The sequence below is a fragment of the Jaculus jaculus genome, chromosome 5, assembly GCF_020740685.1.
Source record: "Jaculus jaculus isolate mJacJac1 chromosome 5, mJacJac1.mat.Y.cur, whole genome shotgun sequence".
Classification (NCBI taxonomy): Eukaryota; Metazoa; Chordata; class Mammalia; order Rodentia; family Dipodidae; genus Jaculus; species Jaculus jaculus.
Window position 1 is genome coordinate 167832979 of NC_059106.1, and position 15357 is coordinate 167848335.

The window sequence follows — 15357 nt, forward strand, 5'->3', positions numbered from 1 at the left end:
AGGACTTGGGGGCCAGCAGCATCCTGACTCTGTTCAGCATCTCCTGGCTGTGTGATGCTCAGACTTCTCTTCTTCTCTGTCTAAGATCGCTTCCTCTTCTGGCAAGTGATTGCACTCAGTCTCAGAGGGAGGCTGGTGTGGATTGAATGAGACCAGCTCTGTGGAGTGTTTGAATGTCAGATGCACTCCCCACAGGCTCATGTGTCTGTATACTTAATTCCCACTTGATGGCACTGTGCAAACTTTGGCTGGAAGAGTTATGTCACTGGGGTGGGCCTGGAGATGTTGCTGTTCTCTCTCTCTTTCTCTCTGTTTCTCTCTCTCTCTCTGCTTCCTCCCTTGCTGATGTGACAGCCTGATGTTGGTTTCTGCCATGCTCTCATTTCTGCCCTCTGGACCTGGGATCTGAATTAAGCCTTTTTTCCTCCCATAAGTTGCTTCTGGTCAGGCATGTGTTGGCAAACAACAAGAAGGCAAACTGATACATGGAGCTCACTATCCAGTTCCACAGCGGCCCCTTGCTTGTCCCCTCCCTAGCTCTGGGTTCTGGCTAGACACTGCCAATTTAGGGGAGACTGGGGTGGAACAAGGGCATTCTTGTCTACTCACTGCCTTTGGGGTGGCACAGGCCATCAGGGAGCCTGCCTTGGCTGCCGTCTTCACTACCATCAGCAGGTCGGAAGGGGAGGAGTGCAGGTCGACTATTGTGACCACCCCTCCCGTGAGATCCACCAGCGCGTCGGGCAGGAAGCCATAGTGCAGGTGGGAGTAAGAGCCGCGCAGCCTGGGAGGGGAAGTCAGGTTAGCCTCGGAGTGGGAGCTGCTGGCCAGCACGCTGCGCGCTCCCACCAGGGGCCCGGCCACCCAGCAGCAGAGGAGCTCAGCCCTCCCCACACGTCGAGTGCTGCTAGGACAAGAATCTGCTTCTCTAGCACTGACAATGTCCGGGGCCATGCTAGGCACATGTCCAGAGATGAGCAAGACCTGCCCCTCAGAAAAGCTCGCTGTTGGGCTGAAGGGATGGCTTAGTGGTTAAGCCACTTGCCTGCAAAGCCAAAAGACCTAGGTTTGACTCCCTAGGACCCGCGTAAGCCAGATACACAAGGTGGTGTTCGTTTGCAGTGGCTGGAGGCCCTGTTGTGCCCATTCTCTCTCTTTCTCTCTCTCCCCTTCTACCTGCCTATTTCTATCTCTCTCTCTCTCAAATGTATAAGTTTAAAACAAAAAGCTCACTAGCAACAACCCTGAGGCCAACCTGGCCACAAGAAGCCTCTGTTCTCACTCTGGGCTAGCTCGATCGGGTACCCAGTTCCTTCTTCCCCCGAAAGGCATTACTGGAGGTGGTGTACGAAGGGACCAGGCTGACACTTGTGGCCTCAAGCTTGCTCTTCAGAGTACCTCTCCCACCCACACCGCCCATGGCCTTCCGCGTTGGTTCGCACACCCTGAGAAATGCCCAACCTTACTGACGCAGCCTTGCCTTTCTTCTGAGTCAGACCTGACCTCAGCCTCTGAACCCTGCTCAGCGTCTCCTGTGTCATGGTGGAGGCTTGTCTTAGCCTGTGTGAACTCACTGCAGCAGCAGAGGACACACTTCCTGAGACCCTCCTCTAGGATCTCAATCCTTGCAAGGAGAGCTTTTCTCTAGCTCCCTTTGCCCATCAAGGAAGGTGGCAGTAACATCCCTGCCCCTCTGAGTTGGGGGAGCACGAGGGAATGTGTGTACAGTCTAAAGAAGAGCCCTCGGCTCCTTGCTGGCTCCACCAGGTCCAGCCTGTTCTCTGTCCCTTCCCGCCCTGCCCCTGAAGACTTGCCTGCGCGCCACAACAGTACCCGGGCACCAGGGCGCGCTCTCCTTAGATGTGTTTGACACAAGAGCCAGCAGAGTGCCCAGGGACACGGTGTCCAGGCTGAGCCCAGCCTGGAGGCCCACGGAAGGCTTTGGCAGGGGCACACTTTTAACTGAGGTGTTTCTGGGAAAGGAGAATGGCAGGGAATTCCAGGGAGGAAAAATCAAACTAGAGAGACTTCTGGAGCTGGGAGAGCCTGATGGAACCAAGGGCTGGGCAGTGAGGATGGGGGAGGCCTGTGTGTCCCAAAAGAGAGGGCCTGGAGCCATCACAATTCTGCCACTGAACCAGAGGCCTTATGGGTCAGGCTTTCAGTGGTGTGGACTGTTGAGTCCTAAACTATAGCCAGGGCAAGCCACAGAGGGCATGAAGTGGGGGCCTAGTCGGCTGTGGACCCTGGAGCTGCCTGCTGGCTTTGAAGTTTCCCCATGGGAGCTACTGCTGCGAGTTGGGCTTCGTTCAAGAGGCCTCTGCCTTGCTGTCCCCGATGAGCAAGCCAAGACGGAGCCCTCCACAGGTGGCTGTCCCTGCGCTGACTCGCTGCTCTGGATTTCTTTCTTTTTTTTTTTTCCTACTCCTACAAAATCAGATGGGCATCCGGGGCCTGGGCCCATTTCCCCGCCCCCACTGTTGCCTTCTGTGGAGTCTTTGGCCTTGCCGATGACCTGCTCCCCATGCAATCCTGACACTTTTTTGCTGGAAACTGCAGGGTAGACATGATCATACTGGGTCCCTCAGATACCCCTTGCTCATCCAGCTTTGACCTTGGTTGTTCTACCAGAACTATCTAAAATTCTGGCAAGATCTCATCATCAAATGCCCATCACACAGTCGCTCTCTGTGAGCAGGACACTGGTCCGAGCAGACATGCCCGGAGCAGCGGGAGCAGCCTCAGGGAGCTGTGGAGCAGAAGGGCTATTCTGCAGGGACAAGCGCTTGACAGATGTCCCCGGCTAGTCTGATGCAGGTTCCGGTCTTCTCCCCTCCTCTCCCTCCTCCCCCCTCGTCTCCACTGGCTTGTGACTTTTCCTGCAGTGTTTGCTTAGTCAAGCAGGACTGGCGGCTTTGGGTCGGGGTGACACAGGCTGGACACACACGTCCTTACTGAGGACACTAGGAGTTCACAAAGACCTTCCCAGGGGCCTCACTGCCACAGCCTTTCCTGGTGATACCAAGTCCCCTCCCCATCTTCAAACAGGTCCCTAAGGGAGTTGCTCCAGGGAAGCAGCTAGAGGCTCTGGCCCCTCTCCACCGACTCCTAGACCTGGCCCCATGCCTCATCTGAGATCCGGCACCCTCATCACCCTGTAATCGCCACAGAGGCACCACACGTAATGGACGAACTTCTGGACTCAAGCCCCCTGCCCCCACTTCTCTGCATGTTTCTGGAACCTTCTCTCACTGCCTGTCCTCAATGTCTGCAAAGCCTATCCCAGCAGCAGCTGGGTATTTTGACAAGGAGCTCTTTCTCTTCTTTACAAACACAAGCTTACAGATCCTGCTGACGCTTCGGGAACATGGCCGCTATTCTTAGCCCCCTTCACTGATAGGAACCAGAAAGGAGAGAGAGAGAGAGAAAGAGGACTTACCGGAGCTGTCACCACACCTTGTCACCTAAACCCAGGAATTTCGAGCAAGCCTCGTCCTTATGGCAGCGTAATTGAGGGGAAATGTCTCTGCCTGCACTGACAGACGAACAGGAAGACCGGCAGTGTCTAAATCCCAGCCCGACAGGACGCAGAGATGCCCCCAATTCACACTTGCGCTGACTCCTCAAAGAAAGGGTGGCAGGCAGGAAGCCATGTCTTTCCCTTCCCTTCTATTTTATGGTCTCTGGAGAAAATAGCCCCCAAATAGGGATTGCTCTCCCCCACACTTGACTGACTTGATCGATTCATTTCTGGACTCCCCAGTGCTGGGATGACTGGAAGATGGGGGTGCACACATTCATGCCCTGGGAGAGGGGGCAGCCCATGCGTACAGCCAGGCATGCTCTTCACACTGGTGTGGGGGTCCCTGTGTGCTAGGCACTGAGCCTCAACTGACAAAGACTAGGGGAAAATGTGAGTAGGGAAACCAGCTGTTGAACTCAGCTTGGTCTTGACTGGGGTACTGTTACGTTGCCTCTCTGAGCAGCAGTTTTCTGATCATTCACAGAATGCAGGGCTCAGTGCCCAGGGCGGGGGGTGGGGGGCGGGGGGAGGGTTGTGGTAGCTCTGAAATGCTGGAATTCACTTCTGCGCTGTGCAATTCCCTTCCTTGGGTGGGTGGGGCAAAGCCTTTAACTAGCTTTAATAGTTTGAAACCTTCCTATTCTGTGCTAGATTTCTTCAGGCGGTAGCATGTGGGATGTGGTCCGTCCTCCCATTGCTTTTCAAGCTGAACAATTGCATTAGGTCAGCTGTTAACTAAATGGGGTCAAAGCCATCATTTCCATCTGCAAGCTTTGTAATTCTCCCAATGAAGCACCAGGCTACCCCCTTTTACATAAGGGGAAAGAAGAAGGAAGCAGCCCTACTATGAGGAGGCCGGGGTCCACCCTGGAAAGATAACCACCGTGTTTGTATAAGTAGCCTACAAGTATTAATCACCCCCATGTGTGCTCTGGTTCAACAGACCAGACTGCCCAGGAGATGGCTCAGCAGTAAGGCACTAGCTTGCAATGCCTGGTGGCCCAGGATTGACTCCCCAGTACCCATGTAAAGCCAGATGCGCAAAGTGGCGCATGCATCTGAGATTGGTTGGCACTGGCTTAGAGGCCCTAGGGGGCCCATTCTATTTCTCTCTCCCTCCCTTTCTCTCTGTGAGTGCAAATAACTAAATAAATATATTTTTTTTTATTAAGATTTTTTTTTTAAATTTATTTATTTATTTGAGAGCGACATACACAGAGAGAAAGAGAGATAGAGGGAGAGAGAGAGAATGGGCACGCCAGGGCTTCCAGCCTCTGCAAACGAACTCCAGACGCATGTGCCCCCTTGTGCATCTGGCTAACGTGGGACCTGGGGAACCGAGCCTTGAACCTGGGTCCTTAGGCTTCACAGGCAAGCGCTTAACCGCTAAGCCATCTCTCCAGCCCACTAAATAAATTTTTTTTTTTTTTTAAAAAAAAACCCATGTGCATTCTGGGCTTGGTTCTCCACTGCTAAGAACCAGCTATTCCTTAACTGTGGAAATGAGAAGCAACTTGAGTTTTTCACAAGCTGCCTCAAAAGAAAGAACATGCCAGAAGGGACTGGCAGGACATCATTTTCTAGACTGTGGCAGGCTGCAGGCCTGGTAAGCGGGGTCTCAAGCAGGTGTGCAGGGACCTTGGAGATGGAAGTGAACTGTTTGCACCTGCTGTCTCACAACGGCTCTGAGGCTCCGCTTCCCCATGGGTGGCACGAACAGCCTTGTGACCCTGTAATCCTTTCTCTTGGTCCTTTACTCCTCAAGGCTGACCCTCTGCATGGCCCTGAACCCATGAGCCACAGCCTCTCGTCTCGTTTCTCTCTGTGTGTCTTCTTCCATGAAACCGTCCCTCCACAGCTCCTGGCACTCCCCCCGGTATGGCTGAGAGGACCCACGAGAGCTTGGCGAGTCGGGCTCGCTGTCGGCAACTGAATGGGGTAAGGATGTGAGGGTCCGTGGTGTAATGGTTAGCACTCTGGACTCAGAAATGAGGAAATGGGGAAAGGAGGTGGCCAGGAAGAAGAGGCAGGACACAGGGAAGCCAGAGCGGGGCAGAGAGAGGGAAGCCATGAGGTCACCTGTGCAGTGAGGAGTCAGGAGGAGGAGCAACCCGAGGAAGGAGGGGAGGAGTGGCAGCAGAGAGGAGTCTTAGCCTCCCTTGCTCCCTTCCCTTTCTTCCTCCCTCTCTCTCCTTTCTCTCTGCCCTCCTTTCCTCTCTCCCTCCTTAGAACTTCCTCCTCTCATTCATTTTCCTTTTACCACTGCCTCTTTTTCCTATGCCCACAGATACTTCACGATGCTTAGTCTGCACGTGCGTGTTCACATCCATTCTTCTGGCATCTAATTGCATGGACGTGATTTCCAAAAGGACTGTTTCGTCACCTCATTTTTGTCATTGTTGTTCGACATCCAAGCATGTGTTACTTTGTGCACTGGGCTAAGGTGAGTGCTGGGGAATCAAACCAACTCCATCAGGCTTTGTAAGCAAGTACCTTTAACTGTGGAGCCATCTCTCCAGTCCTTTTCATATTATTTTTAAAGACATTATATTTTGTTATTTGCAAGGAGAGAGTGAGAGAGAGAGAAAAAAAGAGAGTCTGCTATTTTATATAAGGTTCATGAACCTCCCCAGATTCTCTCATCCATAGCAGTGTCCTGGAATCACCCTCCTTGAGATACAGAGCAAGATTAGATCTCACTTGGACTCTTACAACTGCCTGGCAATCACACTGTGTAGACACGGCTGTCAGCCCCTCCTCTGGCGTTCACACTATGTAGACATGGCTCTGTCAGCCCCTCCTCTGGTGATCACACTATGTAGACATGGCTCTGTCAGCCCCTCCTCTGGCGATCACACTATGTAGACACATCTCCGTCAGCCCCTCCTCTGGCGATCACGCTATATAGACCCATCTCTGTCAGCCCCTCCTCTGGCATTCACACTATGTAGACACATCTCTGTCAGCCCCTCCTCTGGAGATCACACTACGTAGACACATCTATGTCAGCCCCTCCTCTGGCGTTCACACTATGTAGACATGGCTGTGTCAGCCCCTCCTCTGGCGATCACGCTATATAGACACATCTCTGTCAGCCCCTCCTCTGGCGTTCACACTATGTAGACATGGCTGTGTCAGCCCCTCCTCTGGCGATCACACTATGTAGACATGGCTCTGTCAGCCCCTCCTCTGGCGATCACGCTATGTAGACACATCTCTGTCAGCCCCTCCTCTGGCGTTCACACTATGTAGACATGGCTCTGTCAGCCCCTCCTCTGGAGATCACACTACGTAGACACATCTCTGTCAGCCCCTCCTCTGGCATTCACACTATGTAGACACATCTCTGTCAGCCCCTTCTCTGGCATTCACACTATGTAGACATGGCTCTGTCAGCCCCTCCTCTGGAGATCACACTACGTAGACACATCTCTGTCAGCCCCTCCTCTGGAGATCACGCTATGTAGACAGGGCTCTGTCAGCCCCTCCTCTGGAGATCACGCTATGCAGATACATCTCTGTCAGCCCCTCCTCTGGCGATCACGCTATGTAGACCCATCTCGGTCAGCCCCTCCTCTGGAGATCACGCTATGTAGACCCATCTCGGTCAGCCCCTCCTCTGTAGATCACGCTATGTAGACACATCTCTGTCAGCCCCTCCTCTGGAGATCACACTATGTAGACACGGCTCTGTCAGCCCCTCCTCTGCCCATTCTCCTCTTTGTGCCTGAGTTTTCACTTGATTACCTTTGCATATTATTACAGGGATCAGCTATCTGGGTGGCATGGGCTTGGATGCTCAACAGACATTACTTTCATCAATGAGAGACTGAGAGCCAAGGGGCCAGCTGGCAGGGAGCATCTGTGAGAGCTCTACATGGGCATGCAGGGCAGAGGCTTGCCTGTACTTACTTGGCATAGGCTTTCTCCAGCAGGCACGGCCAGAATTCTTGGTTGCCTTTGCGAGGATGTACAAAGAGACACTTGTTGCCTATGACGGGCAGGCGGTCATCCACTACCACCTCTACCCAGTGGCCACACTGCCAGAACTGGAGGAGAGATTAGCAGATGCCTTAGAAGAGCCAGCGCAAGGGTGTTTCTGAAATGTGTCCACCTAGCCCACATTCCTTCGTCATTGCACCATGACCTCCATGATGCAGCAGCAAATCTGGTCTAGAATCGAAATCCCAGCCCAAGTTGCTAGCAGGGGGACAGGCATGTCATCTCTAGTGGCAGAGGAGGAAACTGAGGCACATATAAAAAAATGAGGTAATCAGCTCATTGAGAAACAGACGAGGAGGAAGGAGGTCTGGGCTAGAGTCTGACTGTATTGTTGGCGATGGCCTTATCTCAACAAGTCATTCGTCAGCATCAAAGATACACAAGGGACACTTCAGGTGGTCCTTACACACAAGAACAGCAAGGACGCAGGCAAAATAATGCGAAGAGTAGCAGATGCAGGGTTCTGAGGGGTAGGAGGCCCTATCTGGAGCTGAGGGCTTAAGAAAGAGCCATGACAGCAAGCTAGCAGGCGCGCCTGAAACTGGGAACACAGTATGGGAAAGACTGGAGGCTAATGATGCAGATGCTCAGGAGGGCTGAGCAGTGCCAGCCTCGCCCTGGGCCTCCTGCCCTCACGTCACATTGGCCTCGCCATCATAGCAGAGAAGTAAAGCTGGCTGGCGCTCTTGCTGCTAAGAGCACAAATGAGCCAGATGTTCCTCTCAAACAGGCTGTTTTCATCTTTAGCCTTCGACTGTAAATGGTCCAGCTGGGGACACGGGCAAATGAGGGCCATTCATCACAGAGCCAGCCCGCTGACCTCACCTTGGGCTGGTGGGGAGGAGGACTCCGGCTTTGGGCCTGAAGTTGACCAAGGCGAAGTGCCGCCAGGTGGGCTGTGATAAGCTGGTGGATGTGATCGCTCATCACAACAGCCCTTCCCACAGCTGGCTGTCCTGGCATAGTGTGCTGTCACACCCAGCTGAGGACACACTTCCAGAGCAGAGGTGGGGACAGAGCTGTCAGCGGACACAAAGCAAGGATGTTTTCATGGTCGTTAATAGCTGGCTTGGGCACAACTATGGACTTGTGTTCCTCTTGCAGCAAGCCGTGATTTGTATGCAGTTGGTGAAGTTGGGATAATAATGATATTATTAGGAGGCACCAAAGAAAATGAATCCCAGCTCCCAAAGGAGGACTGAAGAGGCCATGTGGATTTTCTGGTGAGTTGGGTACTAACACAGTGCCCACTTGTCAGAACTGTGCCTGAACTCTAGTTTTACCTCTTTTTACCCAAACAGCAGATGTTGGGCAAGGCAACTATTTCATTACGCCTCAGTTTTCTCATCTGTCAGAGGAGAGTAAGATAAAGAACTGCTTTATAGGATGTGACTAGGATCAGATGAGATAGAGGGAGAGACAGAGTGGTTTGGGGGGGAATATTGATCAATAGCTATTTTGGTTATTTCTCTGAATGGTGCTGGGTGCCCAGCAGGCCATGACAAATAAGAATGCCCTGGCTCAAGGGAGTTACCCTGGCTAGTTCTGTCCCACAAATCACCCTCCTATCCATCTTTCCTCCTAAGTGAGGCTTTCCCTATACAGAGAGAAGATTAGTCAATATTGTCACTGGTAGAGAGCAATCAAGAAGCTTGACTGGTGGTAAGGAATGAGGCGAGACCTGTATTTCCTGAATGAAGAGGACAGGCACCCAGTGTCTTTGCCCTTGAAGAGCCACATGGGTGCCATTTTGTTGACACTCATGTGCCAGACGTGGAAATATTTGTTAAGGACACCTGGGCACTGGGCGCTTTCAAAAAGCACCGTCCAAGTTCACAGTGATGAGATGAGCTCTACAAGAGGTCCACACAGAAAAGTCTGTTTGGTCTTTGGCTGTTCGAATGACCTAAGTCACTTAGTGGCCCAGCACTCCAGTGGTCCTTGGAGCCGCAATGGCAGCAGTTTCATCCGGGGCCTGGCAGAAGACAGGCTGGGGCTAGTTGGACCTCAGGCTTGAGGAGGATGGCCAGTAATGATGAAATGGAAGTCAGCTAAGCAAGAGGAGGCTGGTCTTCAGGTTGAAAGATTCATTCAACTCCAGGAAATACTGTTTCCTGGGTGTGCTGTAGAGGAACTTCCAAGCTCCAAGGAGAGAGCAGCCTCTTAGAAGCTAGTGGTTTGGCAACACTGGCTGAACCCAAGGTCAGTTGTCAGCTGGCCTTTCTTCTGCAGCACTGGAAACTACAAGACTGTGAGATAATGGGGGTTTTGAAGAAAAGGGACATGACACAAGAAGCCTAAGTCTAAACAAGATATTCTCAAGTGAGACTGAAAGAAAAACTTACATATAGTCTGAGAAAGTTGTGTAAGGAGCTACTTCTCTGTGATTAACTTGGATTGGAACAAAATCTCAATCTAGAAACAGTACAAGAAAAGTGACCAGCAATGAATTTTAGGCATGTTTCTGAGGAAACCATACCTCTAAGAGTGGGACTGAAATTGATAATTAAGGTATTAGCAAAGACAAGCAGGAAGTGTAAGGAAGAGCATGTCAGACCAGCAGTGATGAATAGCAGATAAAAAGTTCAAAAGCATTCAATATAGTAAATGCGGACATTATGCCAGCTTTATCCTCACAAGAACATAACAAGATTATAGACCTCTGGCCACTGAAGAACACAACAGGAAAACATGTAGAAAACAGAACATGCAAAAGCCTGAGAAGTTTCCAGGCTACGAGGAGGAACTGCAATTGCTCTTCCATAATCTGATAGACCAGACAGATAAATTAAGGCACAATAATACAGACAGTTGCAAATAATACAATTTCTAGACCAGAAAGCTTACTTCAATAAATACAACTTATAACCAATGAGAAATATATATTATTCTTGTGGGTCTGTGAACCATTTACAAAATTTTCCGTGGATTTGGTCATAAATAAAGCTGCTTTAGTAATTTCCCCAGTGGAGAGATTTATAGCTAGAACTTTCATGTCTGGTCATAAGTTAATGTGATTAAACTTCAGAAACCAAAACATTACCCTCTGCAAAACTTAATCACTTAAAAATAATAAAAAATACTTTAAAGAAACAACCCCCATCTATATATGAAAGAAACATAAAAACTGAAACTGCATTATCCTAAAATTAATACAGCAAGACGTTTCATATTAAAACTTACAAATATGAATAAGATCTCAGAGGAAAATTTCTAGTCTTAAGAGCTTTTCTAATATAAAGACTAACAATATCAGCTAAGCTGTTTTTTAAAAACCAAGGATAAAAGGTTAGCCAAAAGAACATTAAGGGAAATTAACAAAAATCAAATTAAAATTAATTATGAAAAAACAAGGTCTGAAAAGAGAATAATGAAAAAATTAATTTGTTTTAAGAAATCAGTATAATAGATTACTAGATTAAAATTTTTGGATTAAGTAAAAAAGAAAAATATATAGTTAGGATTACTAAAGTGAGTTAGCCATAGACTAAAGATACCAAATGAATTTCAAGAACCCTTTGAGTGACACTAAGGAAGTTCATTTGGAAATGTAGAATTTCAGTTGGTTTTTCTGGGAAAGCAATAAATTTCCAGAAGTAATTCTTGTAGAAATAAGTGACCCAAGCAAGTGAGTAGATATTGAAGATACTAGAAAAGTTAGAGAAATCACAATTTTAAAAGGAGCCATGCCAGTAATTTAATTATTGCCCATTTTACTTGGCTTCATTGCATACTTTGTTCCGTGTTTGATTAGCAAACATTATTCAAATTATTTTAAATAAAAAGTACATAAGAGTTCATTTAAAAAAACTAGCATAATTGAAACATGATTAAATAATCTAGAAAAATAACTCTAGACACATTATAAGTGCCACAAAACTTCTAGAAAATTGAATCTGATAGTGTATTAAGAAACACCAATCTAAAGTGCATTAAAGGGAGGTAAGAGTAAGATTTTGAATCTTGTCACCCTCAGAATTGTGAGTGACTAATATGATAAGGCGAGAGAGCAAAGTAAGTTTTATGAACAGGAAAGGAAGCGATAAAATTACCTCTTCTTGCATAGAATAGTGCTAGGTAACTAAAACAGTCCAGTTTCAACCAAAGAAAGAGATAACAACTATTAAAATAAGTTGGTAAGGTGGTTAGATAGATACAGTTAACATACACTATGGAGTAGCCTCTCTGTTTCTCAGCCAAAAAAAAAAAAAAAGAGAGAGAGAGAGAGAAAGAAAAAACTTCACTCACATTAGCTATAAAATTGTAAAATATTTGAGAATAAGTTTACCAAGATGGGTCCAGCACCAATATGAAAACATAACTATAACATTTTATTGGAGGGCATAAAATTAGTTCTGAATAAACACAAAGATATACTGTGTTTCTGGAAGGGAATAATTAAAACAATAAAAATGTAATTTTTCCAAATTAATACATAAATTTAATGCTGTTCCATTCGACATCACAGTGGCTTTACTTTTTAATTAGACAAAAATATTTTATAATCCCCATGGGTGAATAAAGGTACAAGAATTAGCAAGGCAGTTTTGAGAAAAGAATAATGAATAAATGAAGGAGAACTTATCCTCCTAGACAGTGTCATTTCCTATGGCACTCTACCATCAAAATAACATGACAGGGCACAGGAAGAGACAGGGACAAAAATTCAGGGCCGGTCACACTTAGGGTTATGTAGATCAATCACTTTTTTTTTTTTTTTTTCTGATTGATCCTATCATTTCTTTTTATTTCCATGAAAACATTTTAGCTTTTGTCTTCCCTATGTGTGGTCCGGCCATAAGCATGGATCCTTTTTCCATGGTAGGCAGGGTAACTGGCAAGTGTCGCTCTAGACTCAGAGACTCCAAGAATCCACAAGACTCTGGGCTCACACAGGGCCCTCCCATAAAAGGAGCATGTTAGGGGCACACGTACCCGGAACCGGAAAATTCCCGCATAGTGCTGTGAAAAGCTTTGATCCATCAGGATCTTCTGCAGACACTGAGGGTTCTGGGTCAGGGATCCCAGTGCTGCCAGGAACCAGCAGTCTCCTAAGAGGGGAAAAGATGTCAGAGGACAGCTGGTCACACCTGGAGCTGGCCGCTGGAGTTGCTCTGTCTCTTTCTGAACACAGGTGGCATGTTTGCCTGAAGTCGCATAATGAGTTCTGTGGGGCATGGGGCCCAAATCTAAACACGAAATTCACTTACGTTTCATATACAGCTCATAGCTCTGCCTGATGGTAATTTTAAACAATATCTTTAGCACTCCTTCATTTTGACTGTAACCTGTCATGTGAGGTCAGGAATGGAATTTTCTTCTGAAACCATGTGGGCGTTCAAAAACTTTCAAAAAGTAGAGCACTTAAGAATAGGTTTTTGTAGGGCCTGGAGAGATGGCTTAGTGGTTAAGGCGTGTGCCTGCAAAGCCAAAGGATCCCGGTTCCTCTCTCCAAGACCCAAGTAAGCCAGATGCACAAGCGGGCACACACATCTGGAGTTTGTCTGCAGTGGCTGGAGGCCCTGGTGTGCCCATTCCCCTCACCCCCCTCTCCCAAATAATAAAATATATTTTAAAAAAAAACAGGTTTTTGTAGTTAAGGATGCTCAACCTATACTGACGTTTTGACCTTTGAAAGGGGTGACTTAGGGAAAGGGCCTACAGGACCATTTCCAAGCAGGAGAGAGAAGTTGCTAGTGATGGTGGAGCTGGCAGTAGAAGCAATGGTGGGAATGGGAATGGAGGTGGAGGTGGCAGAGGCGGTGATGGTGGTAGGGGTGGTGGTGAGGTGGCCCAGATGTGCTCCAGTGAAGAATGACAGGGAAGCCTGTGCCAGGCTTTAGTAAGCTGAGCATTCAGCTTACTCCCAGAATCTGTCTTTGCCAGAGGGGTCTAGAGCTGGTCACAGCCAGGCTTTGCTGTGGACATAGGTACAATGATGCTTCTACAATTGCAGAAAACAGTCATGAAACTTTCTTTGGCACTATTTTCTCAGCTTCTGCTTTTTGAAAATATTTTTATTTTTATTTACTTATATATTTATTTGACAGAGAAAGAGGGAGAGACAGAGACAGAAAGAATGGGCATGCCAGGGCCTCCAGCCACTGCAAACAAACTCCAGATGCGTGCAGCCCCTTGTGCATCTGGTTAATGTGGGTCCTGGGGAATCGAACCTGGGTCCTTTGGCTTTGTAGACAAATGCAGTAACTGCTAAGCCACCTTCCAGCCCAGCTTCTGCTTTTGCAAGGCCTCTGTACCCCACCCAAGGGCTCTCTCCTCTCCCCCACCCCCAGAGGGAATGCCTGCCCCTGACTTGATGTCTAGGTGTCACTGTGAGCTCCTTTGAATATGCCTCACTCTTCCCCTGAGTCTCCCTCCACCATCACCTTCAACATCATTAATCCCTTGACCACTTTTTCATTTTTGGTACTCTACTCAGCACGGAAGTTACAGAGACGCTCAGTAAAGTCCTTTTTTCAGTCAGGAGAAACCCTAACAGGCTAGTAGCCAGGGAAGCATTTATCAACTTCATCTAGAACAGTGACTCCCCAGATGAACGTGAAGTTCTGAGGGCTGAGAAGGAAGCTGTGGGGTCCTTACCTGCCACTCCTTGTTGGATGTCAAATCTACTTGCACCATCTAGGATGAAGTGAGGGGGACCCTCTGACAGATCCTTAGGCAAGGGAGAGAAAAGTTAGGAGTCTTGCACTCTGTCATATCTCCATGTGGTGCTGAGGATACAATTCATCTTGTCCTTTGAGGGGTAGAGGTTAATTCTTAAATAATTTGCTTAAAATATGAATTAAGAAAGCTTCCTTTGTTCTCCAGGTTTTACTGCTCTTAGAAAAGCAGGATACAAAGGGGCGTGTACGTAACTGAGAAAAACTGGCAAAAAAAAATGAATAAGCAAACTGCCTGTGACTACATAAATAAAGTCTGGGAATCCTCATATCAAATAGTCTTTCTGTTCCCAACAAGCCAGTGTTTTATTGAGAGATTATAAACAAATAAGCAAACGCGAACAGGGCATGTTTGCTAGAAAATACTTTTTTTAAACTATCACAAGGGCTATGGCCATCTGTAGACACATTGTACCAGGTGTCTACCAATCTCCACTTGCTTTCTCAACAGCTGACCCTATCCCATGCCAGGAGAAGCCCACAGAGGCCCTTTGGGAAGGCTCTCTACTAGAGCCATGGCCAGGCTGCACTCAGAGATCTCCCGAAGCTGGGAAAACTGCCCCAAGGACCTGTGGCTATATGCCCTGGCTGTGGAACTGGTTTTAAAACAACGTGAAGCGCTTCAATAACCAACAGGTATTACTGCTATTGGAAAAACGAGCTACAGGCCTCCAAGTGGGTCAGCTCTGATGATGGGGACATTCATTCATGGTCCTTTACTCAACATGAATTGAAGAAGGTGGAGGAGGTCTCGGGCTCCCCGGGACGGGCACACAGGCATCTCCCCATTTCCTTCACCTACTGCTCAGCTCCTCTGCTCCCACTGTGTTGCTGGCATCCCTCCTGGGACTTGAGCAGGGTGTCAGGAGGGCTCTTCAGATGCAGTGTGGAAAGCTGTCCTGACATCCCTCCTCATGTGACCTGGAAGGCTTGGTCAATATGTCTCCTTTCCTGTGGCTCAGTTTCTTCATGTGTTACACAGTGACAAGATGTAAGGACAGTTGGAGGGACCAAACCAGGAAGCAAGGAGACAGCCAACCTTCACAAAGTTCTTGCAGAGTACTAGGCGCTGAACCCCGGGATACTCCCTGAAGGATCCCAACAGCCTTGCAAAGCAGGATGAGTCCTTCCATTTTGCAAATGAGGAAGAAT

The 15357-nt window shown here is 48.2% G+C and overlaps 1 protein-coding gene across 1 annotated transcript in view; it reads right to left on the reverse strand.

Moving 5' to 3' along the window:
• The window catches only part of LOC101595032 (calpain-13), an 88571-nt gene that overhangs the window by 48413 nt on the left and 24801 nt on the right, over nucleotides 1-15357 (reverse strand). Inside the window, exons 3-6 of the mRNA XM_045150752.1 lie at nucleotides 14126-14198; nucleotides 12461-12576; nucleotides 7436-7572; nucleotides 610-784 (exon numbers count right to left, since the gene is read on the reverse strand). Of these exons, the coding sequence (XP_045006687.1) occupies nucleotides 610-784; nucleotides 7436-7572; nucleotides 12461-12576; nucleotides 14126-14198 (501 nt within the window). The remainder of the gene's footprint in view (nucleotides 1-609; nucleotides 785-7435; nucleotides 7573-12460; nucleotides 12577-14125; nucleotides 14199-15357) is intronic.